We start from the raw sequence: 27733 nt of genomic DNA on the forward strand, positions 1-27733 counted from the left end.
TATCTTTAAAAAGAAATCAGCTAGACATATACACAAACGTTTTAATTTCCTTAAATATTGGTTAACAAAAATGTGTCTTTGAAGAACAGTTTGGATGAAGAACCTGAGCCTCATATTATTTCTCTATCATGCCTTCAGCTTCCATAATGAAGTAGATAAATGCTCTAATGAAACATGATTTGCAACAAAGTATGCCTTCATTTGTAAACTACCTTCTTGTCTGTTAGGCAAGATCAGAGATATAAAGTGTTACCAGAAAATGATACTGACAAGAGTATCAGGGGAATTTAAGTTCACACACTGTTACAGTCATGAACCTCGCAGTAATGTTTTCGTCAAGGATGGTGGTCACATAAGATTATAATGACTGTGCCATATAGCTTAGGTGTGTAGTAGGCTATATTATATAGGTTTGTGTAAGTACACTCTATAATGTTCTCACAATGACAAAATCACCTAACCACACATTTCTCAGAATGTATCCCTATTGTTAAGCAATGGGTGACCTTACTTTAATTGCATGATTCATTTTCAAATGTCTTATATTACTTATATTTCTTATGTTACTTTTTTACTGACATGATTCATATTTTGAATTGTATGTCATTGTATTCTGAATACATTGACAAATACAATGACAAAGATTCATTTTAAAATTTTGTATATGAAATGTGTTATATGACAGAATATTAAAAGGCCCTGAGTTTAATCTCAATTGATAATTATTTAATATATATATATATATATAGTGTCATAAAATAGATATATGTACATTTCTGGTTTGGTGTCCATTAAAAGTTCCATGCTTATATTAAAATTTTGTTTTTCAAAATCTCTATTTAGTTGTATAAATAAAAGTTGGAATTCATATTTCTTATGTATGCATCATTCACATATAATTAAAACTTCATGTAGTAGAACATGCTATTTATGAAAATTTTGGCCATTTTTTGTTAATATGTGGTTTGGAAGGTAGATAACTTCCAAAATCAATCTTTCACTAGGTTCTAAACATAAAATATTGGGTTTTAGATTCCAAATATAATACATTTTTCTTTCACAATTGTCTTGTCTCAGACACATCAGGAAAGTAAATGTTAGAATTGCAATGTATCTGAAATTTGTCCTGTGTGTGTCAGTCAAAATGTATTGTGTAATGGATTCCTTTAGCAGACTACCTGTTAGTATATTTTTCAAAATTCATTTTCACATTTTTTCTTTTAAGTGTGATTTTTCCCTATTTGTCTAATTTCCATTTGTCCTGACTCTACAGTAATTTTTTTGTATATATTCCACTGATTCTTGTGAGAGAGAGAGACAGAGAGAGAGGAGAGGGAGAAAAGGACAGAACGGTGGGAGAGAAAGAGAGAGAATAGGATTTATTTTAAAAAAACATAAATGCATTTTTATGATACCCTAGCAATACATTAATATGTATTTTCACTCTTATTGATTGCTGTATAAGCTGTTTCATTGATATAACTATTCAAAATAAATTACTCCTAAATATGTGTGCTCTCATAAAATATGTGTAGGTTATTTTTTTTTTAAATCAGAATTTAACTTGATTTTTTTTTTACTGTAAATTTTTCTAATAATCAAGTGAGCAAACTTTTTTGTTATCTTTTGTGGCCTCATATTTATGAAGCTATTTAATCTATAAATAAGAAAAAAATTCAAATGAATCTGTGATTGTGTTTCTATCATAATATAGATATCTGGCTTTTGTCTTATTCTAATCTTGTTTATTCTCTTCTCGGCATACAGTTGTCTCCATATGACCAAAGGATAGTATGTTTCACGTCATGAATATAAATCATTTCAAAGTAATTGAATTCACCCTGAAACTATGTACATCAGAGTCTCCATTCATTTGAAATACAATTGGTGTATAAAAATGCTGAAGGAACAACTTAGTTCACTATCATGAAACCTTCCCGCAAACTATAGCAGATCTAGTATATAATTGTGTTTAAATAGCCATGGCTTTCAGTCTCTTTAACTTTTATTTCTTTTTTGCCCATGTACTTATCTTATTCATATTCCACTGACTGAGAAATGTTATGAGGGTGTCGGGGAAAAATTCCAGAAATAAAAACTATTTTGTGGTAAATATAGTGATTTTATTCTTTTAGCAATAGTTTCAATGCAGTAGTCCCTTTACTCACAGGTTTCCATTCTGTGGTTTCAGTTACAGATGGTCAACTGGGGTGTGAAAATATCAAATAGAAAATTCCAGACATAAACAATTCATAAGTGTTAAATTTCATGCGTGTGATGAAATCCTGTGCCTCCTCACTCCATCTTGCCTAGGACTTGAATCATCTTTTTGTCCAGTGTATCCATGTCATATACACTACACTCCATAGTCACTTAGTAGCACCATGGGTTTTCAGATTGACTGTCACAGTATCACAGTGCTTGTGTTCAAGTAATCATTACTTTACTTAATAATGGCCACAAAGTGGAAGAACAGTGGAAATGCTCGTAATTCGGATATGTAAAAGAGAAGCCTAATATGTTTCCTTTAAATGAAAACGTGAAAGTTCTTGACTTAAGATGGAGGGAAAACAGTCATATGCTGAGGTTGCGAACTCCCACCATAAGAAGAAATCTCTCTTTATTTGTGAAATGGTGTAAAAGGAGAAAAAAATCTGTGCTTGTTTTGCTATTGCCCCTCAAACTGCTAAAGGTGCGGCCACAGTGTATGATAAGTGCTTAGTTAAGATGTAAAAGGCATTAAATTTGATGGTGGAAGACATGAACACCCATGGATAGCACAGGGTTCAGTACTATCCATGCTTCAGGCATCCAGTGTGTGTGTGTGGGGGGGGGTATTAAGACTCCATATGAAAACTTAAAATGTTTATCTAAGTTATCTCATTTTCTATTCAACTGAAAACATTTTTTTAAAATTTATTTTTTAATTGAAATGTAATGGGATATACATATTTATGGGGTAAAGAGTTGACTATCAGTATTTGTGTACAATGTGTGATGATCAAATCAATATTATTAACATGCTCATCATTACAAATTGTAATTATTCTGTGTCCCTTACCCAATTTCTCTCTAAACCCCTTCACTCTTCCCCCTTTCCCACCTCTAGTACCAATAAGTCTGTTCTCACCTTCTGAAAGTTCAATATATTATTGTGATATTTCTTTTCTTTATTTCTTGCTTAGCTCCCACTTATGAGTGAAGACATGCAGTATTTCTCTTTCTCTGCCTGGCTTATTTCACTTAACTTAATTTTTTCCAAGCCCATCCATGTTAACATGAATGGCAGAATTTTATTCTTTATGTCTGATTAGTATTCCATTGTGAATATATACCACACAGCTATTGATAGAATTACCATAGGCTCCAGCAATCCCACTTCTGGCACATACCCAAAGGAAGGGAAATCATCACGTAGAAGGGATACCTACACTCTTATGTTCATTGCAGCTCTATTTACAATAACCAAGATACAGAACCAAATGAAAGGACCATTGACAGATGACTGGATAAGGAAAATGTGGTATATACACATTTTACAATTAAATAATTTTGACAAATTTTTTCTCATTTTTATTCAACCCAATCTTGAGATGTAAGTGTGTTTGCTCTCATTTCAGTTATTGTGAACATTAAAGAAATGTATTTCATGCATATTGTAGCAAATTTAGGAATGCTACTCAACTGTTTTTTTTCCACTCTAACCTTTTTGTATTTAAATATTTCTATGTTTATTTATCCTTGTGAATTTTAGATATTGTATCATGAGAACAAGTGGTAGAAAATGTAACTGAAAATGAATGGAAACATAAACCATGTTGGCAGAATATTGTTTAAACATGACAAAATTAGCCAAAAATGAATGAAATCATTTGTTCCTTTTACTTATACAGAGAAACGTATCCATTTGTGTCCAACAGCTTCATCACTGCTTATCCCATTCCTACCCAGGAAATGATGTTGCATTTCGAAGAAAAAAACATGAGAATATAGTTGCATGGCCTCTATTTTCAAAGGACATTGCTTTTTAAACTATCCATGAAACTTAAATGGAAGGATTGTCATCAGAAGTGAATATGTACAGTATTAAGTTGAAGAATGTAACTGAAGTCACCATGTTTATATTGAAAGGCTTCACAGATGATTTTGAACTGCAAGTCTTCCTATTTTTTCTATTTCTTGCAATCTATCTTTTTACTCTGGTAGGAAATTTAGGACTGCTTTTATTGGTCATTAAGAATTCCAGGCTCCACAACCCCATGTACTATTTTCTGAGTGTATTGTCAGTCTTGGATGCCTGCTATTCTACAGCTGTCACTCCAAAAACATTGGTTAATTTCCTGGCAGATAATAAATCCATTTCAATATCTGGATGTGCAGCACAGATGCTTCTCCTAGTTACTTTTGGAACCACAGAATGCTTCCTCTTGGCTGCAATGGCTTATGATCGCTACGTAGCCATCTACAGCCCCCTTCTGTATTCAGTGAGCATGTCACCCAGAGTCTATGTACCACTCATCATTGCTTCCTATGTTGGTGGCTTTTTAAATGCTGCTATACACACAGTGGCCACATTCAGCCTGTCCTTCTGTGGATCCAATGTAATTAGACATTTCTTTTGTGATATCCCTCCTCTCCTTGCTATTTCTTGCTCGGACACTCACATAAACCAACTTCTACTCTTCTACTTTGCTGGATCTATTGAGATAGTCACTATCCTGATTGTCCTGATCTCCTACAGTTTCATTTTGTTGGCCATTCTGAAGATGCACTCTGCTGAAGGGAAGCTAAAAGTCTTCTCTACATGTGGCTCTCACCTAACGGGAGTGACAATTTATCATGGGACCATCCTCTTCATGTATGTGAGACCAAGTTCCAGCTACACTTTGGAACATGACATGATAGTTTCGATATTTTACACCATTGTGATTCCCATGCTGAATCCCATCATCTACAGTTTGAGGAACAAAGATGTAAAAGAGGCAATGAAAAGATGGTTTGAGAGAAATCAGTTTATAAATAAAGTGCATTTTCAGCACTGAGTAAACATGACAAGAACATTGGGTGTCAATTTAAAATTCTATGGTCAGAAACTAGTGAAGAAAATGTCTTGTTTATACTTGATAGTGCTTGCATATTTTGGTATATTTCCAAATAAAGCATTAAGCAGCACTTTAATACAGTATCATTAAAAGTGAGATCAATTGTCACCTGTATCTCAATTAGTATGTTCAACGGGATCCATATGATATATAGTTTCATGTGAGTAGATTGCTGTTGTTAGTCATTGTGTAATTTTTCACTTTCTACAAATAGAGGTATATCTTTAGGTTTGTGTTTATTGATATACACTCATTTTGTTTATAGTAAGTCTTCAGCACTCATTATGATGTTTCTTCCACATTACGAAATCCCTGCATAGAACTTCCCAAATGGAAAGTCTTTTCCTTTCATGCGCCTTCACACAGTGAGAACCATCCATGCTTCTTGACATGTTTTTGCTACATTTGGCTCAACATCCCATAGTTTTATTCCATTACTGATGTCATAGTTAGTCACTGCTCAATTATAGAAATTAATTACATCTATTCTGAACCTACTAAAAATATACTGATTCTAGATGGTAATATTTGCTGACAGTGTACTTCAGGACCTGGAAAACAAAAATAAAGTATGGCTTATAAATTAAAGTACAACTACATTAGTACAGTCATTATGGAAAGTCGTATGGAGGTTTCTCAAACAACTACAGATAGATCTACCATATGATCCAGAAATTCCATTACTGCTTAAATACCCAAAGGAATAGAAATCATCATTATGAAGGGACACCTGCACCCCAATTTTTATTGTAGCTCTATTTACAATAGCCAAGATTAACTTAAATGCCCATTGAAGAATGACTGTAAAATAAAAATGTGGAATACATACACAATGGAATATCACTCTACTTTGGAAAAATAAGATATTCTGCTATTTTCAGCAATATGGATGAGCTTGGAGAAAATTATGTTAAGTGGAATAAGGCAGGCACAGAAGAGAAATACCATGTGTCTTTACTCATAAGTGGGAACTAATATTTATTGATTGAATGCAGTTCTTTGGCCTCTAGTTAAAAATGATGGCTTAGGGAAAAATACATATATTTTAACACCAGATAAGGAATCTTAATATATGAGACATGACCTTATATGATAACTCTGAGTTATAAATTAACTTTTCTAGGAACCAGTAAATATTTTAATATCGTAACAAGTCATGAAATATGTAAAAGTATAATAAGTTAACATTACTGTACATCTGTTGTAGAATAATCTGGCAGATGGATTTATATATTTTTAAATACATCATACTCTTGTGCTTTTCAAATTATAACCTGCTGCATTTGAAGTGAATAAACTAATTTTTTTTTGAGATTATTGGAAGGTTATTATTCAAAATAATAAGAAAGCTACAAAAATGTTATAGACACATGGAGACACACAAAAACTTTAAAGCTTTGTAGGACATCATGAGTCAGGTAATTTTGTGAATCTTGAATACTATAACTTACTGAGATGAAAAGGCATACACAACACAACATACAAAAACATACACACGCATACACCCATACACAAGTATTTAGGACCATTATAGAGAAATTTAACATTAGTAAACAAAAGGAACCCAACAGAATTTTTATTGTTCTTTAATTTCCGGATGATCCCAATGACAGCAGGTTGGAAACAAAAGATCAAGGTTCAATTTCTCATGTAATAGATAAGCAAATTGAAGACTGGAGTAATGAAATAAGTTGCATAATAATTCATTTACCTGTTTAAAAAATCTTTGGAGATATTGCTACATGTATGTGGGATAGAAACTAAAACATAATTTGAGGGACTATAGAACTATGAAGAGAAGCAAAGGTGAGGAGAAAAATAAAGTATAATGTTGCGATGAGGTTTGGATATATTTTAGAGAGTGTATAGAGAGTACCTTCATGCTGAGGTGACACCAGAGCAAAAAACTGAATAAAGTGAAGAAAAATCATCAGTGAACCACTTTAAAGATGAGCAGACAACAGATGGCCAGGCATGTGAGTAAACACTGCTACAAAATAAGAGAATAACAACAAAAAGAAATACTAAAAATAAAATTGGGTGAAACAGACAAGAAAGTCAGAAAAAAAAAAGAAACGTCTCATTAATAAGCCAAGAAACTTCCCCCAAAAACTTCCTAAAAAACAAACAAATGAATTACCAAATGCAAAATGAGCAACAGAAAAGTAAATATAAGTGGATGATTTTTAAAATTATTTTTGGACAAAATTATATTAAAAAGAAACTCTCTGGATGTGCAAAAGCTTTGTAGTTTGATATAGTCCCATTTGGCTATTTTTCCTTATCCTACCTTTGCTTTAGAAGTCTTCTCTAAAATTATTTTGCCCACACCAGTGTTTTCAATCATTTGCCTTTGTTTTTTGTTTGTTTGTTTGTTTGGTTGGTTGTTTGGTTGGTTGGTTGTTTTGTTGTTGTTGCTGTTGCTTATTTGTTTTTTCTACTAATTATATAGTTTTGGGTCTTACATTTAAGTCTCATTTATTTTGAGTTGATTTTTGTATACGATGTGATAGAGGTGTACTTTCATTCTTCTGCATATGGATAACCAGTTTTCCCAGCACTATTTATTGAAGAGGCTGTCCCTTTCCCATTTTATGTTCTTGGCAACTTTGTCAATAATCAGTTGGAAACAGTCAACAGAGTGAAGACACAACCTGCATAATCTGAGAAAATATTTGCAAACTATTCATTCAATAAGCAATTAATATCCAGAATATATAAGGGACTCAAACAACTCAATAGCAAAAATACAAGTAATCTGATTTTAAAATAGTCAAATAACATGAATAGACATTTCTCAAAAAAAAAAATACATACAAATTGCCAACAGGGTCACCTCTACCCCAGGGTGATGGAGATGCCAAAAGGATTACTCAAAGGCCATTTCTTCTGAGCAGTGAGAAGCCCCGATGGGGTAAATTACCATGAGGCCTCAAGAGAGAGGCATTCCTTGGAAAATTAACACTGAACTGGGGTCTTGTCTCAGTATTTATTCTCCAGGCCAGAAAATTACAGAACAGGAACATAGGTGGTTACAAAAAGAACAGTAAGATAATTTTCATGACAACAGTCATTAGGTTTAGTTGCACCAAGGACATCTGCCCTTGAAGCCAGCAATTTTTTTGCTGTGTTACAATTTTTTATCTACAACAGTGACTTTAGCTTTGGGAAAGTTTCCTGTCTTTTGCAAGCTTAACATTCCCATGTGTAATTTTAAAAAGTTAGTCTATACCTGAAATTACAGGGCTTTGGAATCTAGGACCTGTGAAATACATTTGCTTATTAATGTTAGTACACTCCATAAACAGGCACATTAAAAATCTTCAACATCACTATATCATCAGGGAAATGCAAACAAAAACCACAATGAGATATCATATCATCTCACCCAAGTTATAAATGGCTACTATCGAAAAACAAAAAGTAAACGCTGGAAAAGATGCAGAGAAAAGAAGCTCTTATACACTATTGGTGGAAATGCAAATTAGAACAGTCATTGCAAAAAATAGCATGGAAGTTCCTCAAGAAACTGGAAATAGAACTTTATATGATCCAGCAATCCCACACTGAGTATTTAGCTAAAGAAAAGAAAATTAATATACCAGAGAGATACCTGTACCCTGAATGTTTATTCCAGCAGTATTCACAATAGGCAAGACATGGAACTTACCTAGGTGTCTGTCGGCAGATGAATGGTTAAAGAAAAGGTGGTATATATACGAAATGGAATACTATTCAGCCATAAAAAGAATGAAATCCTGTCATTTGCAACAACATGGATAAGCCTGGAAGACATTATGTTAAGTGAAAAAAAGCCAGGCACAGAAAGAAAAAACATCACATTTTCTCAGTCATATGTGGCAGCAAAAAGAAGTGAGCTTATAGAAGTGGAGAGCAGAAATGCGGTCACTCGAGGCTGGGAAGTGTACAGGGGTGGGAGATAGAAAGAGGTTGGTTAAGGGATACAGAATTACAGCCAGACAGGAAGAATATTTTCTACTATTCTATAGCAGTGCTAGCAGTCTATAATTAACAATAATGTATTGACTATTTCCAAATGCCTAGAAGAAAGGAGTTCAAATGTTCTCATTGCAATGAAAGGACAAGTGTTTGCACTGATGTATAAGCTAATTAGCCTGATTTGATCATAATACAGTATGTACGTATATAAAAATATAACTATGTACCTTATAAATATGTAAAATTATCACATGCCAATTAAAAATAAATTAATATAAATAAATTAGAAAATAAAAAAAAAAGATCTTTACTAAATATTGAAAAAAGAGTTTTAAAGGTCAAGGCACCCAACAGCAGGAGAATCTTGTTGGATCAGCAGGTTTGCTCCAGGTACCATAATAACACTGTAAGGGAAGTTTTAACAAGACCTATCACATGTAGAACCCATGAATTTTCAAAATCCACTGCTGAAAGGATGGGATAATTTACTTAGGGAAATAGCAACTCCCTCCCTCATCCAGTCTCAATGAAGGGGTCATAAATGTACTGTGAAAGACTGAATGGGTGCTATGGGTCACTGAGGATATCAGAAACATGCAGCACATGATCCCTTTCAGTAGGGCAGTTCTTCACCTTAAAGAAGAGGATGAGAGAATGTCAATTGTATAAAGCAGAAACCCTGGAAAGAAAAGACCAGTAAGGGAGTGGGATTCTGGAAGGTGCAGGTCTCAGACCATACTGTAGAGCAACACAAAATGACAGAAGTGCAGAGGACATCTTTGAAAGGCAAGACCTGTCTAACTATGGTACTCAAGAAACAACAGGTAGAAAGTGCTGATGACTCTAGCTCAGCTCTGAGAGTTATACAATAACATTTTTAAGGGCGTTATAAAATCATGAAAGTGATTCCTTGAGCATGAAACTGGAAAAATAAACCTTGATGCATTACCAAATTCATATGCACCCCTTCTGATATTCAATATTCCCATAACATTTAAACATGGAGGGAGCAAGAGGATCACAGCTGAACTCCATTTAAAGATATTTAAATGCAGAAAGATAAAAGTAACCAAATAATGTTTTTAATGTTACTAACATCATAGCACAAAATAATGAAATGTAGCAAGCAAATGAATACTATATTAAATACATCTTAAAACAATGTAATACAACATTAAAAAGTGACTGAAGGTTAAAGAAAATCAAATATATCTGAAATGAGTGATTAGGCATGAGCAGGGTGCAAAAAGATGGTTCATAGAACTCACAATTATAAATCAAAGTAAAAATAAAAATATCGTAAGTAGTCGATAATTATTTAGTAAAATACAATCTAGTCACCCTAGAGAGCACGAAAGGACGGAATATGGAAAGGAGTGCTATAAAAAGATGAATTTAAAGTAAAGAAAGAGAATTAAGAATTTGAGAGAAACTGACAGACCTAAATGCACTAACCTACAATTTTCAAAATATTAAAGCCATGAGTCATATACACATAAAATTAGTGCATAGCAAATATTTATTAACTGTCTCATTAGTGGGAGAATCAATAAGATAAGACTCATTTAAAGGGCGTTTAGGGGCTTGCCAGCTACCTCACTTGATTACAGCTTAGTGCTGATAACATCAAGGACCAAGATCCCATCCCTGTACTGGCCAGATGCCAAAAAGAAATAAAGAAAAAAAGAAGCTGAAGTGCTTTTAAATCAAAGGGGTTTATTGAACTTCTTCGCAAAAGTACAGAAAAATAAGGACTTATATCTTTTTTAATATTATTGTTGAAAATGTGCACAGAGAACAGTGCGTGTAATATAATTGTAGGACTCGATGGAAGTTTACAAGCAGAACATCACCCTGTGGCTAGGACCAAGATGAAGAAGCACAACATTGCCAGGATCCCTGAAGACTCCCTTATACTTTCTTCTTGTCACTATCCCCCCATTGTGAAGCAAAGTGTAATTTGTATGACAAAGTTTTTACTGTTAAGTTTATTATGTTTTAAAATAAATTTATGAAAATCCACTATCTATGTGTGCCAATTATGTGAATTTTGTCAAACACGTACAATTTTGATAATACAATCAAACTACACATCATTTCCACCTTTCTAAAAAGTCCTTCTATACCACTCTGTAGTCAATAACCTCCCTCTATCCTCCAGTCCTGGCAACAATAGATGTTTTCTCCTTTTTTGTATTTTTCCTTTGCACAGAATGTGATGAGTGGAATCACATTGCATGTGTGCTTTTGAGTTTGGCTTCCTCCACTGAGCACAACGTATTTCAGATCTGTTCACATATTTCAGTGTATCAGGAGTTTTATTCATCGCTGAGTAGTATTCCTTTCTACAGTTGTACCACAGTCAGTTTATCCAGTCTCTAGTTGGTAGACATTTGGAGTATTTTCAGTTTGGAATATTGTGGACATAGCTACCATAAACATTGGAATACAAGTCTGTGTACATGCATACACATATGCTATTTCTCTAGAATAAGTAACAGAGATTTCTGAGTCTTATTTACAAAAGTATATGTTTCACTTTATAGTAAATTATCAGATTGTTTTTTAAAGTGGCTGCATCATTTGAATTCTTACTAGCCTTGGATGATAGTCTCAGGTACTCTGAATGTTTGAAAGTACTCTGTATTGTCAGATATTATTATATTTTAAAATTTTGCTCATTTTAACACGTATATAGAATTACATCATAATTTTAATTTAATTTCTTTTCAATTTGATATTTAACATTTTGTTATGAATGTATCTTCTGTGGTGAAGTGTCTGTACAAACTTATGCACATTTTTATTTTACTTTTATTTTGTTTTCACATTATTGAGTTTTGAGAATTTATTATGTAATCTGCTTACATGTTCTCTACTAAGTAGCTGTTTAGCAAATGTTTTTAAATAGCTGTTTAGCAAATGTGAATTGTTTGTTCATTTTCTCAACAGTTGTGTTTCACAAAGCAGAAGATTAATATTATGGTGAAGTACAATATAACCTTCTTATCTTTTGGTTCATGCATTTTGTGCTTTAAATAAAAATGTGCAATTAAGAAACTAACACATGTTCACACAGATGTTTTTCTTTGTTCTCCATAGAAATGTTATATGCATAACATTAGGTTTTATATTAATGTTTGCAATTCATTTTGAAACTCATTTTATATATGGAATGAAGAATGATTCGATGTCTCTTTTTCTGGCATAAGACTTTTCCAATTTTCTTTTTCTTACTTTATTTATTATTTGTTATGAATATTCATGATATACAAAGCTGATTGTCATCCCTCATGTCGAAGATGTGAAGGCCAGATCCATGCTGGCAGCATGCCCATTACCACAAATTGCATTTGTACACCAGGTCCCCGACCTAATTATCCCAACCTCCTCCCCTCCCTCTTTACCCCCAATTCCACTTTGTATTCCCAGGTATGTTCTCTCCCTATGCAAGTCCAATGCACCACTGTGGTCTTTCTTTCCTTCCTTTTTTTTCTCTTAGGTCCCGTTTATGAGTGAGTTCAAATTTTCTGGCACGCTTTTTAAAAAGTCTGTCTACCTCTGTGGATTTTAGTTGGTATCTTTGTCAAAAATAAACTGACCATATATGTGTGAACCTATTTCTAAATGCTTTATATGTTCCATTGATTAAGCTATCTGTTTTTTTGCTGGTAATACATTTGATTATTATATCTCTAAGGTAAGTCTTTAAATTAGATTGAGTATTCAAAATTTATTCTTTTTTTAAATTGTTTTTACTCTTACTTTCTTTGATTTTTCATATAAAAAGTAGAAGCAAATTGTCAATTTCTGAAAGGATAAATTTGAATTTGATTTATAGATAAATTTATGATTTCAATTAATTAATAGATAGATGACCCAAAATTGGGCTGTCTGCCAATATCAGCTTTCTTTCCTTTTTTATATTCAGATTTTATAACCAACATTTTCTATGCCCTAACTGAGTCTCTCAGTGTGGAGACTAGTCATTCATGTATTTTCCACAATTTTTCCAAGAGTTTATGTATATAGCCAGGTACCAGGTTACACATTAGTGTATAGGATTCCAAAGACAAGACCCTATACAGCTTAAAATGTTTCAACTGCATCTCTGACAGAGCTCTATATTCTAATGTTCTGTTACATAGAATATTATTGTTTTATGTATACTGATCCTTCCCTCCTGTCAGTATTTCCTACTCATGTACTTATATATTATTTCTCTACTAAACATTCAGTACACTTAAATCTATTTCTCATACCCCTTAGAAGTGTAGCAGTTTAAAGTTAAATAAGTAAACTTTATTAAAGATTGTAAATTTCATCATAGATTATGCTTCTAAATTATTTTATTATGAACATGTTTATAAGAATTCCACAGAATTCACAAGTTACATTCCTGGGAAAATGAAGCTCAGTTTCATAGAGTGCCAGTTGTTTTCCCAATGGCACATAACTATTTAGCATCATAGTCAGGACTATGTTCTCCATCATTAGATATCTTTTCTACTGCAGGATCATTTACTTATTTCTTTTCTTATTAACCAAATGCCAAAGTTCATTCATGTAATCATTATCATAACATAGTTTCAGAACCCATTCACTTGTTTACTACAAAAAATCATCCTTACCTTTCTGTCCCAGAAGAAATAATGATTCTCTTCTCTGAGCATCCCAGTGGACTTTAAAAAGAGCTTGAGAAGTTGGTATAAGAATCCAAATACACAGTACTCATAGTATCCCTTAATTGCCTGAGAAGTTTATTTTCATAGGTAAGAGGAAAAGCTTTATATCACTTATAAAATATTTTAGAAGCCATAACCTTAAATATGAAATTACAGTATATGCCTAAATATATAAATCAAAGACAGTGAATTTTTCTTAACTCAAAATTGTATTGCCAATTAAATCACATGCCTTCTAGGGAACATAGCAGGGTAAATGAGAAGGATTCCCTAGATATTTTGATGAATAGACCTGTAAAATAGATATTTGCTTTATTTGTTTGTTTGTTTCACGTAAGATAACAGTCAAACAATGGCAGTAGATTGAAGGGATATATTTAAAACTTAAGAAAATATTAGATGGAGAGAAAATTAACTTTCAACCAACTATTGGATGTTTTTCAATTTGGGATCATATTTTTTTCTGATGGAATATAACAAAAAAATTAAATTTATTTTAAAAGTTGGTTAATTGATTTACAGGTAACTTTAATTTATTTTATAATTTAATTTTCTGTTTAAATCTAATTTATTTTTAAAAGAATTGTAGTATGCAAGTTGTATGTTTTAAAGTATGAAGTATGCATGTTGTATTATGTCTAGGGAATACCTTTTCCATGTTATGGGTATGGCATGTCACAATGAGTCTTCAATATGGTCATGTGGAAATAGTGCAGAGGATGAACTCAGGGATAACTGTGCATGAGTACAGGCTCTGCTAGTCAGTAACTGTGTGACCTCAATCAAAGTATAGGTGTAGCTGGGCATCAGTTTTTCAAATTTACACAAGGGTGCTGAATTATACAACTTGCAGGTTGTTTTGTAGATTACATATGATAATGAACACAAAATTTCTAACTTAATAATATGTGGTAGCTGCTATCATACTTTTCTTCCTTAGTGTTTGTAATACTGTTCTCATGGTTGTCTCATACTTTATGCTTTTTGACCATAAGACTTGAGAAACTGAATTTATTTTCTTTTTCTAGAAAGATTATGTTGCATTAGAAGAAATGATCTATTCATTTGCCTTTCTAGCCAATATCTTTTAAAAGAAATCAGCTAGACATAAACAGAAAGAGTTTAATTACCTTAAATATTAGTTAACAATAATACCTCTTTGAAGAGCAGCTTGGATGAAGAATCTAACCTCCATACTATTTCTCTATCATGCCTTCAGCTTCCATAGTGAAGTAGATAAATGCTCTAATGAAGCATGATTTGGAATAACATATACCTTCATTCATAAACTACCTTCTTGTCTGAAAGGCAAGATCAGAGATATAAAGTGTTACCAGAAAATAATATTGACAAGAGTATCAGGGGAATTTAAGTTCACACACTGTTGCCGTCATGAACCTCATAGTGATGTTTTGGTCAAAGAGGGTGGTCACATAAGATTATAATAGCTGTGCCATATAGCTTAGGTGTGTAGTGGGCTATACCATCTAGGTTTGTGTAAGTACACTGTATAATGTTCTCACAATGACAGAATCACCTAACAATGCAGTTCTCAGAACACATCTCTATTGATAAGCAATGCATAACCTTACTTTACTGACATGTCTGTAGGCATAACACACTGACAAAGATTCATTTTCAAATTTCTTATACAGCAGAATATCGAAAGGCACTGGCTTTAATCTCAATAGAAAATTGTTTTAATATATATTGAGTGTCATATAACATATACACACACACACACACACAGCTTTTAAAAAAACATTTCTGGTTTGACATCCATTAAATGTTCAATGCTTATATTAAAAATTGGATTTGATAAATCTCTATTTGTATAAATAAAAATTGGAATTCATATTTCCTGTGTACGTATCATTCACATATAATGAAAACTTCATGTAGGAGAATGAGTTATTTATGAAAATTTTGGCCAATTTTTGTTAATTTGTGGTTTGGAAGGTGGATAAATTCCAAAATCACTCTGTCATTAGGTTCTAAATATTCAATGTTGGGTTTTAGATTCCAAATATAATTCATTTTTCTTTCACAATTGTCTTGTCTCAGACACATCAGGAAAGTAAAGGTTAGAATTGCAATGTATCTGAAATTTGTCCTGTGTGTGTCAGTCAAAATGTATTGTGTAATGGATTCCATTAGTAGACTGACTGTTAGTGTATTCTTCAAAATTTGTTTTCACTTTTTTTTCTTTTACTGTGCTTTCTTCCTATTTGTCTAATTTCTGTTTGTCCTGACTCTACAGTAAATATTTTTGTATATATTTCACTGATTTTTGTAAGAGAGAGAGAGAGAGAGAGAGAGAGAGAGGAGAGGGAGAAAAAGACAGAAGGTTTGGGGAGAAAGAGAGAGAATATGATTTTTTAAAAAAACATAAATGCATTTTTGTGATACCCTAGCAATACATTAATATATATTATCACTCTTATTGATTGCTCTGTAAGCTGTTTTATTAATATAACTATTCAAAATAAATTACTCCTTAATGTGTGTGCTTTCATAAAAAAATGTGTAGGTTGTCTTTAAAAAGAAATCAGAATTTAACTTGATTATTTTTTTACTATAAATTTTTTTTTTTTTTTTTTTTTTTTTTTTATTTATTTATTATTATTTTTTTTTTTATTTTTATTTTTTTTGCACTTTATTTTTTTTTTTATTTTTTTTAATTTTATTTTGTCGATATACATTGTAGCTGATTAATGCTCCCCATCACCAAAACCTCCCTCCCTTCTCCCTCCCCCCCTCCCCCCCAACAATGTCCTTTCTGTTTGCTTGTTGTATCAACTTCAAGTAATTGTGGTTGTTATATCTTCTTCCCTCCCCCCCCCGATTTGTGTGTGTGTGTGTGTATGTGTGTGTGTGAATTTATATATTAATGTTTAGCTCCCTCCAATAAGTGAGAACATGTGGTATTTCTCTTTCTGTGCCTGACTTGTTTCACTTAATATAATTCTCTCAAGGTCCATCCATGTTGTTGCAAATGGCAGTATTTCATTCGTTTTTATAGCTGAGTAGTATTCCATTGTGTAGATGTACCACATTTTCCGTATCCACTCATCTGATGATGGGCATTTGGGCTGGTTCCAACTCTTGGCTATTGTAAAGAGTGCTGCGATGAACATTGGGGAACAGGTATACCTTCGACTTGATGATTTCCATTCCTCTGGGTATATTCCCAACAGTGGGATGGCTGGGTCGTATGGTAGATCTATTTGCAATTGTTTAAGGAACCTCCATACCATTTTCCATAGAGGCTGCACCATTTTGCAGTCCCACCAACAATGTATGAGAGTTCCTTTTTCTCCGCAGCCTCGCCAGCATTTATCGTTCATAGTCTTTTGGATTTTAGCCATCCTAACTGGGGTCAGATGGTATCTCAATGTGGTTTTGATTTGCATTTCCCGGATGCTGAGTGATGTTGAGCATTTTTTCATATGTCTGTTGGCCATTTGGATATCTTCCTTAGAGAAATGCCTACTTAGCTCTTTTGCCCATTTTTTAATTGGGTTGCTTGTTTTCTTCTTGTAAAGTTGTTTGAGTTCCTTATATATTCTGGATATTAATCCTTTGTCAGATGTATATTTTGCAAATATTTTCTCCCACTCTGTTGGTTGTCTTTTAACTCTTTTAATTGTTTCTTTTGCTGTGCAGAAGCTTTTTAGTTTGATATAATCCCATTTGTTTATTTTTCCTTTGGTTGCCCGTGCTTTTGGGGTCGTATTCATGAAGTCTGTGCCCAGTCCTATTTCCTGAAGTGTTTCCCCTATGTTTTCTTTAAGAAGTTTTATTGTCTCAGGGTGTATATTTAAATCCTTAATCCATTTTGAGTTGATTTTAGTATACGGTGAGAGGTATGGATCTAGTTTCATTCTCCTGCATATCGATATCCAGTTATCCCAACACCACTTGCTGAAGAGGCAGTCCCTTCCCCAGTGAATAGGCTTGGTGCCTTTGTCAAAGATCAGATGGCAGTAAGTGTGTGGGTTGATTTCTGGATTCTCTATTCTATTCCATTGGTCAGTGTGTCTGTTTTTATGCCAGTACCATACTGTTTTGGTTATTATAGCTTTGTAGTATAGCTTAAAGTCAGGTAGTGTTATGCCTCCAGCTTTATTTTTTTTGCTGAGCATTGCTTTGGCTATTCGTGGTCTTTTATTGTTCCATATAAATGTCTGAATAGTTTTTTCCATTTCTGAGAAAAATGTCTTTGGAATTTTGATGGGGATTGCATTGAATTTGTATATCACTTTGGGTAGTATGGACATTTTCACTATGTTGATTCTTCCAATCCAAGAGCATGGAATATCTTTCCATCTTCTTGTATCCTCTCTAATTTCTCTCAGCAGTGGTTTGTAGTTCTCATTATAGAGATTTTTCACCTCCTTGGTTAACTCAATTCCTAAGTATTTTATTTTTTTGGTGGCTATTGTAAATGGGCAGGCTTTCTTGATTTCTCCTTCTGCATGTTCACTATTGGAGAAAAGAAATGCTACTGATTTTTGTGTGTTGATTTTGTATCCTGCTACTGTGCTGAAATCATTTATCAATTCCAACAGTTTTTTTGTAGAGGTTTTAGGCTGTTCGATATATAGGATCATGTCATCTGCAAACAGGGACAGTTTGACTTCATCTTTTCCAATCTGGATGCCCTTTATTTCCTTCTCTTCTCTGATTGCTCTGGCTAGTACTTCCAACACTATGTTGAATAGGAGTGGTGAGAGTGGGCATCCTTGTCTAGTGCCTGTTCTTAAAGGAAAAGCTTTCAGCTTTTCCCCATTCAGGATGATATTGGCAGTGGGTTTGGCATATATGGCTTTAATTATGTTGAGATACTTTCCCTCTATACCTAACTTATAGAGGGTCTTTGTCATGAATGAGTGCTGAACTTTATCAAATGCTTTTTCAGCATCTATAGAGATGATCATATGGTCCTGGTGTTTGAGTTTATTAATATGGTGTATCACATTTATTGATTTGCGTATGTTGAACCAACCTTGCATCCCTGGGATGAATCCCACTTGATCATGATGAATAATTTTTCGTATGTGTTGCTGTATTCTGGTTGCAATGATACATCATACCAAAACCTGTGGGATACTGCAAAAGCAGTATTGAGGGGAAAATTTATTGCATTAAATGCTCACTTCAGAAGAATGGAAAGATGGCAAGTGAACAACCTAACACTTCACCTTAAAGAACTAGAAAAACAAGAACAATCCAATCCTAAAGTTAGCAGACGGAAAGAAATCATTAAGATCAGAGCAGAACTGAATGAAATTGAAAACCAAAAAACAATTCAAAAGATCAACGAATCAAAAAGTTGGTTTTTTGAAAAGATAAATAAAATTGACAAACCATTAGCATGGCTAACAAAAAAAAGAAGAGAGAAGACTCAAATAACAAAAATTAGAAATGAAAAAGGCGATATTACAACTGATTCATCTGAAATACAAGGAATCATTCGAGACTACTATAAACAACTATACGCCAACAAATTTGAAAATCTGGAGGAAATGGATAAATTTCTGGACACACACAAGCTCCCAAAACTGAACCGTGAAGACGTAGAAAATTTGAACAGACCAATAACAATAAAGGAGATTGAAGCTGTTATCAGAAGGCTCCCAACAAAGAAAAGCCCAGGACCAGATGGATTCACAGCAGAATTTTACCAAACATTCAAAGAGGAATTGACACCGATTCTTTACAAACTATTCCAAAAGATTGAAACGGACGCAAATCTCCCAAACTCATTCTATGAAGCAAACATCATCCTGATACCAAAACCAGGTAAAGATATAACCAAAAAAGAAAACTACAGGCCGATATCCTTGATGAATATAGATGCAAAAATCCTCACTAAAATACTATAAATTTTTTAATAATCAAAACAGCAATTTTTTAAAAATCTTTTGTGGCCCCATGGTTATGAAGCTATTTATTCTATAAATAAGAAAAATTTTCCAAATGAATCTGTGATGGTAATTCTGTCATAATAAAGACATTTGGCTTTTGTCTTATTCTAATCTTACTGGTTTATTCTCTTTTTGGCATAGCAGTGTCCCCACATGACCAAAGGGTAGTATGTTTCACATCATGAATACAAATCATTTCCAAGTCATTGAATTCATTCTGAAACAATGTACATCAGAGTCTCCATTCTTTTGAAACACCATTGTTCTATAAAATGCTGAAGGACAAACAAAGCTAAGTATCATGAAACTTCCCCTCTAACTATAGCAGATCCAGTGTTTAATTGTGTTTGAATAGCCATGGGTTTCAGTCTCTTTAACTTTATTTTTTTCTTTTTTGCCCATGCACTTATCCTATTCATATTCCATTGACTGAGAAATGTTATGATGATATTGGGGGAAAAATCCAGAGAATAAAAAATGCTTTTTGTAAATATAGTGATTTTATTCTTTTAGCAATAGCTTCTATACAGTAGTCCCCCTTATTCATAGGTTTACTTTCTGTGGTTTTAGTTACAGATGGTCAACTGTGGTCTAAAAATATCAAATGGAACCTTCCACATGTAAACAATTCATAAGTTTTAAATTACATGCCACTCAAGAAGTGTGATGAAATCCTGTGCCTCCCCACTCCATCTTGCCTGGGACTTGTATCATCTTTTTGTCCGGTGTATCTATGTCATATATACTACACTCCTTTAGTCACTTAGTAGCCGCCTAGTTTTTCAGATTGACTGTCATGGTCTCACAGTCCTTGTTTTCAAGTAACTATTATTTTACTTAATAATGGCCACAAAGTGGAGGAGTAGTGATGCTGGCAATTCTAATATGTCAAAGAGAAGTCCTAACATGTTTCCTTTAAGTAAAAAGGTGAAAGTTCTTGACTTAAGAAGAAGGGAAAACAATCATGCTTAGGTTGCTAAGACCTGCCATAAGAGGAAATCTTCTGTTTGTGAAATTGTGAAAAAGGGGGGAAAAAAAACTGTGCTAGTTTTGCTGTTGTCCCTCAAACTGCAAAAGGTGTGGCCACAGTATATGGTAAGTGCTTAGTTAAGATGTAAAAGGCACTAAATTTGTCTGTGAAAGACATGGATGCCCATGGATAGTACGGGGTTCAGTACTATCCATGGGTCAGGCATCTAATGAGGGTTCTTAAAACTCCATAGGAATATTTAAAATGTAAGTCCAATTTATCTCATTTTCTAGTCAACTGAAAACATTTTTTAAAACTTATTTTTTAATTGAAATGTAATTGTTTATATATTTTTATGGGGCAAAGAGTTGACTATCATTATTTGTGTACAATATTTGATGACTGGATCCGTATTGTTAACATGTTCATCATTACAAATTATAATTATTCTTTGTGTCCCTTATCTAATTTCTCTCTAAATCCCTTCCCCCTTCCCCCTTTCCCACCTCTAGTAACCATAGGCCTGTTCTCACTTTCTGAAAGTTCAATGTATTATTGTGATATTTCTTTCTTTGTTTCTTAGCACCCACTTACAAGTCAGGACATGCAGTGTTTCTCTTCCTCTGCCTGGCTTATTTCACTTAACATAATTTTCTCCAAGCTCATCCATTTTGCTGCAAATAGCATTTCATTCTTTTTTATGTCTGATTAGTATTCCATTGTGTATATATACCACACAACTACTGTTAGAATTACTATATGATCTATCCATCCCACTTCTGGCACATACCCAAAGAAGTGAAAATCATCAAGTCGAAGGGATACCTGCACTCTCACATTCATCACAGCTCTATTTACAATAACCAAGATACATAACCAAACTAAAAGTCCATTGGCAGATAACTGGGTATGGAAAATGTGGTAAATATACATTTTAAAATTAAATAATTTTGGCAAAGTTTTTTTCTCATTTTTATTCAACCCAATCTTGTTATTTAAGTGTGGTTAGTCTCATTTCAGTGATTGTGAACATTAAATAAATGTATTTCATGCATAATGTAGTAAATTTAGGAATACTATTCAGGTGTGCACTTTCCAGTATAACGTTTTTGTATTTAAATATTTCTATATTTCCATATTTATTTATCCTCATGAATTTTAGATAATGTAACATTAGAACAGGTGGTAGAAAATGTAAATGAAAATTAATGGGAACATAAACCGTGTTGGTAGAATATTGTATAAACATGACATGTTTAGCCAAAAATGAATGAAACCATTTGTTTCTTTTGCTTATACAGCAAAATGTATACCCGTGTGTCCAACTTCTTCATCACTGCCTATCCCATTCCTACCCAGGAAATGATGTTGCACTTTGAAGAAAAAAACATGAGAATATAGTCGCATGGCCTCTATTTTCAAAGGACATTGCTTTTATAAACTATCCATGAAACTGAGTTGGAAGGATTCTCATCAGAAGTGAATATGTACAGTATTAAGTTGAAGAATCTAACAGAAGTCACCATGTTTATACTGACAGGCTTCACAGGTGATTTTAAGTTGCAAGTCTTCCTATTTTTTCTATTTCTTGCAATCTATCTTTTTACTCTGGTAGGAAATTTAGGACTGGTTGTACTGGTCATTAAGGATTCCAGGCTCCACAACCCCATGTACTATTTTCTGAGTGTTTTGTCAGTCTTGGATGCCTGCTACTGTACTGTTACCACTCCAAAAATGTTGGTTAATTTCTTGTCAGATAATAAATCCATTTCATTATCTGGATGTGCAGTACAGATGCTTTTCTTAGTAACTTTTGGAACCACAGAATGCTTTCTCTTGGCTGCAATGGCGTATGATCGCTATGTAGCCATCTACAAACCACTTCTGTATTCAGTGAGCATGTCACCGGGAGTCTGCGTGCCTCTCATGGTTGCTTCCTATGTCGGTGGCATTTTACATGCTACTATACATACAGTGGCCACATTCAGCCTGTCCTTCTGTGGATCCAATGAAATTAGACACATCTTCTGTGATATCCCTCCTCTCCTCGCTATTTCTTGTTCTGACACTCATACAAACCAGCTGCTACTCTTCTACTTTGTTGGCTCCATTGAGATAGTCACTATCCTGATTGTCCTGGTCTCCTATGGTTTCATTCTGTTGGCCATTCTGAAGATGCAGTCTGCTGAAGGGAGGCAAAAAGTATTCTCTACATGTGGCTCTCACCTAACTGGAGTGTCAATTTATCATGGGACAATCCTCTTTATGTATGTGAGACCGAGTTCCAGCTACACTTTGGAGCAAAACATGATAGTGTCAATATTTTACTCCATTTTTATTCCCATGCTGAATCCCATCATCTACAGTCTGAGGAACAAAGATGTCAAAGAGGCAATGAGAAGATGGTTAAAGAGAAATTGGTTTATAAATAAAGTGTATTTTCAGCATTGAGTAAACATGTATAGGATGTTCGGTGTAAGTTTATATCTCTGTAGTCAGAAACTAGTGAAGAAAATGTCTTGGTTTTAGTTAATAGTGCTTGCATGTTTTAGAATATTTCCAATTAAAGCACTGTTCAGCCCTTTAACTTAGCATCTTCAAAACTGAGACAAATTGTGTCACCTATAAATCAATCACTATGTTCAAAGGTATACCTATTAAATATTCTTCGATGTGAGTAGATTATTGTTGTTAGTCATTGTGTAATTTGATTTTCAGATACTGTAGCTAGAGCTTATATCTTCAGGCTTGGATTGATTGATATACCCTGACTTTGTTTATAATAAGTCTTCAGCAGTTGTTACAAAATTACTTCTGCATTCTAGAATACCTATAAAGGACCTCCCAAATGTTACTTTCTTTCTCCTTCTTATGTCCTCACACACTGAGATCCACCCAAGTTTCTGGACATGTTTTTGCTATATTTGGCTAAACATAATATAGTTTTATTCCGTTATTAAAGTTTTACCTTACCACTGCTCAATCATAGAAATTAAATACTTCTCTTCTGAACCTACAAAAAGACTGATTCTAGATGGTAATATTTACTGAGACTGTACTTCAGTTTCTGGAAAACAAATAAAAGTATAGCTTAGAAAATCAGCTACACCTAAATTAGTACAGTCATGGAAAACTGTATGTAAGAATTGAAATCAATATGTTGAACATTGCAATGTTTATTGCAACACTGTTCACAATAGCCAAAGTATGGATTCAAACTAAGTTTCCATCAGTGGGTGAATGGAGGAATAAAATGTCATACAACGGATAACATTCAGCCTTAAATGGAATGAAATAATGTCATTTGGGAAAACATTGATGGATTTAGAGGAGATTAAGTGAAGTGAGATAAGCCAGGCACAGAAAGACAAATCCTGCATGATCTCAATTATATGTGGAATTTAACAAATGCTGAATTCATAGAAATAGAGAGAAATATGATGATTACCAGAGGCTTGGTGGGGGTGTGTTGAAGGGTATAGGAGAAATTGAATGTAGATCTGCTAGTCAAAGCATACAAAATTTTCATTTAGACAGAAGGATTAAGTTTTTAGGTCTATTGCATGGCAGGGTGACTATAATCAACAGTGATGTATATTTCAAAATAACTAAGACAATATTTCAAATATATCACCACAAAAAATTGACAAGTGCGGTAACAGATGTGCTAATTAGCTTGATTTAATTATTCCATATTGTATTAATATATCAAAACATCACATTGTTTTCCATAAATTTAATACAATTATGATTTGTCAATTGAAATAACATTTTAAAAATTACACAAGAATAAATAAGAAAAGACACTACAAATGGCTAATATACATGAGTGTGTGCTAGGATCTGAATAGCTAGCCTAGCCTGATTTTAGGAATTCTTATAATCCTAAACTCTTACTCAGTTTGTAATTCTATCTTTAACCTCTATAAATGTGATATAACCTTGCATTTGTCATCATTTCACAAAGTATATACCCAGTGAGGAAGGACCACAGAACAGAAGCAACCATATTTCTCTTCAGCTCACATCTGCTTCTGCTGTTTGTTTTGCTTTATTTTAACTCCAAGATTTGTTTACTTGAAGAATAATTAAGCATGGACATTTCAGAAGAACAAAACTAGACCCCTGTCTCTCACCATATACAAAAATGAACTCAAAATGTTTAAAGACTTAAAGGTAAAAGACAAAACTATGAAACTACAAGGAAAAAAAAACAGGGGAAGTGCTTCATAACATTAGTCTGAGCAAGGAATTTTTAAATAAGACCTCAAATACACAGGCAACAAAAGCAAAAGTAGACTAATGTGATTACAACAAAACAATCAGCCACCCCACAGCAAAGGAAACCATCAACAGAGTAAAGAGGCAACGTACAGAATGAGAGAAAATATTTGTAAACTACAAATCTGATGAGTTATCAACCTGCATAGATATTTTTCAAAAGAAGACATACAAATGGCCAATAGGTATATATATATATATATATATATATATATATATATATATATAAAATACTCAGCATCACTAATTATCAGGGAAATGCAAATCAAAACCACAATGAAATATCACCTCACCCCAAGTGAGCGGGTTATTATAAAAAAGACAACAACAATAACAAATGCTGGTAAGGATGTGGAGGAATTGTAACTCTTGTGTGACTATACCTATTTATGCCTAACTATAAAAATTGTTAATTTTTAAAATAAATTATATTAAACATTTTCTTATTAAATCACATTAGAATACCTAGTGAATCACTAAAAAAAAGTCCCTTCTGACATCCAAACAAATGATATAATGTATCAATGGACAGACCATTGGAATACAATGCCATTATTCTAGATATTTTAGCAATTGAATAAAATTATTAGCTATAATTTACACATCTGTACAAATATGACTTTAATATTTATTTTACAATATTGAAGTAAATATTGAATTACAAAATATGTTAATTAATTTTGAGTTCCATCATTTGCTATTGTGAATAGCATTACTTTGAATATTCATATATGTGTATTTGTTTGAATACCTGTTTTTAGTTATTTTGAGAATATACCTAGGAGTGGGATTGCAGAGTCATACTGTAACTCTATATGAATATATAGAACTCTAGCATGGTTGATTGAACACACGGATGTGAACCCACAAATAGGGAAGGCTGATTGTGCTGATATATTCAACAAAATGGGTGAACCTTGAGAACATTATGCTAAGTCAAAGAGGCCAGTTATAAAGTACCACACATTGTGTCACATATTCCATTTACATGCAAATGTCCAGATTAGGAAAATCCACAAAGAGGGAAAGTAGATTAGTGCTTGGATAGGACTGGGGAAAGATGGTGGAATTGGAGAATAATGACTAAGGGGAAAGGGGTTTCCTTGGGTAATGAAAATGTTATAAAATTGATTGTGGTAAAAGTTGCACAACTCTATGAATATACTAAAAGCCATTGAATTGTACACTACAAATGGATGAATTGTATGGTATGTGAGTTATATCTCAATAAAGCTGTTTTAAAGATTAATACTAAACATTTTTTAAAGCCAACTGTTCCTTGAAAGAAGAACTATTAACTGCTTTTAAAATTTCATAGAATAAAAAAATAAAAAAAAATACAAATAAAGACAATAAAGACATTCAAAGATTAAAAAATTGAAGTTTTACAATTACTTCAATGTAGAGTGTACTACATTAGGCTGGTTTGACAGAGCAGCATCTTCCTGCATTGTACATTTTTATGAGTTGATTTCTCTTTTGTTAAATTGAAAAAATACTTATGGGTACAGCGTGGGGTGCAGTGTTAAATATCAATATCTGTATGCAATACGTGATACTCTAATCAGGATAAATAGGATATTCAAAATTACACAATGTTATAATTTTTTCATGTCCCTGTATCAATTTCTCACTAACTCCCCTCCCCATCCCCCTTTCCCAACTTAGGTGGCTGGTACCAGTTCCATATTTTCACTTGACTGCTCAACCAATTATAATTGTTGTATGTTTCTCTCTTCCTTTACTTTTCTTTCTTTCTTTTTTTTTTTTTTTTTGTTATTTATTTTTTGAGCTCCTACTTTTGGGTGAGTACATGTGGTATTTCTCTTTCTATGCCTGGCTAATTGTTCCACTATATTTCTTTGAATAGAAATAATCAAGATTTGGGGGGAAGATGGACCTTGATTGAATATAAAAATTGTATAATGGCTTATGTTTCATACAAATGTTTCTCTATACTTAGCATTGTTTTGTCCTTTTTGGCTAAATACTTAGTCATTTGTATTGCTTTGGAAATTTAAATTTTTTATAATGTTTATATGTTTCTACTATCAGAAATCTGTGGCAAATAGGACAAATAATAAACATGATTTTTCTTTCATGGTACTAAACTTCGTTATATATTGTTGATTATAGATTTATTGCAATATCAACAAGGTGACTACTATCTAAAAATCATAAAATAGTTCATAAAAACAGTAATTAAAAATATTAATGAAAGCAAACAATCTACAACTAGACATATTTTTGAATTTAAAAAGTAAAAATTAGCAAGAAATTGAAGTTAGAAGAAATAAAAATATATACTTCTTGCATAGTACAATAGTTAAACAAATTAGTAAATGAGTTATCTTTACATGAATTCAAAGTACTACTTGGAGGATAGACTTTATTAAAGTTATTAATTTGTTATTTTTTATGTATCCATCTATTGGGAATTCTGGTCAGTACTGAAGGCATGTAAACTGCTGCAAATAATACACTATATAAATTCATAATGTATTTCAGGCTGCAATTTCAATACATTGACATGGATTCCATCAGTATGAGAGAGTGAGCCATTTGGATTGGAAATAGTGATGAGAGGAGAAGGAAGCCACAGACCAGCAATCTCATGGGAAAGGTAAAGTCAGGATCACCTGTAAGAAATGTCAGTACCAGGAAAAACATTTCCACAGAATTATTGGAAAGAATAAAGGCAGCCTAAGTAAGAAACACTCAAAAGAAGTATCAGAGACGGCATATTTTAGGTTTAATCATATGCATTATAAATAAAAGTTAAGACAAACTCAGGACAAGAAAACT

At 33.0% G+C, this 27733-nt stretch overlaps 2 protein-coding genes across 2 annotated transcripts; both read left to right on the top strand.

The window, feature by feature from the left end:
- Nucleotides 1–4049: 4049 nt before the first annotated feature.
- Nucleotides 4050–22048, top strand: LOC134376524 (olfactory receptor 5T17-like). The gene is made up of 3 exons (XM_063095039.1): nucleotides 4050–4985; nucleotides 8415–8452; nucleotides 21949–22048. The coding sequence occupies exons 1-3, from the start codon at nucleotides 4050–4052 to the stop codon at nucleotides 22046–22048; spliced, it is 1074 nt and encodes a 357-aa protein (XP_062951109.1).
- A 45-nt stretch (nucleotides 22049–22093) lies between these two features.
- LOC134376525 (olfactory receptor 5T1-like) lies at nucleotides 22094–23098 on the top strand (the record flags this gene model as incomplete). The annotated part of the gene is made up of 1 exon (XM_063095040.1): nucleotides 22094–23098. A coding segment is annotated over one exon (1005 nt), but the record flags the coding sequence as incomplete, so codon positions are not given.
- Between the last annotated feature and the right edge of the window lie 4635 nt (nucleotides 23099–27733).

This window comes from Cynocephalus volans, chromosome 4 (genome assembly GCF_027409185.1).
Source record: "Cynocephalus volans isolate mCynVol1 chromosome 4, mCynVol1.pri, whole genome shotgun sequence".
NCBI lineage: Eukaryota > Metazoa > Chordata > Mammalia > Dermoptera > Cynocephalidae > Cynocephalus > Cynocephalus volans.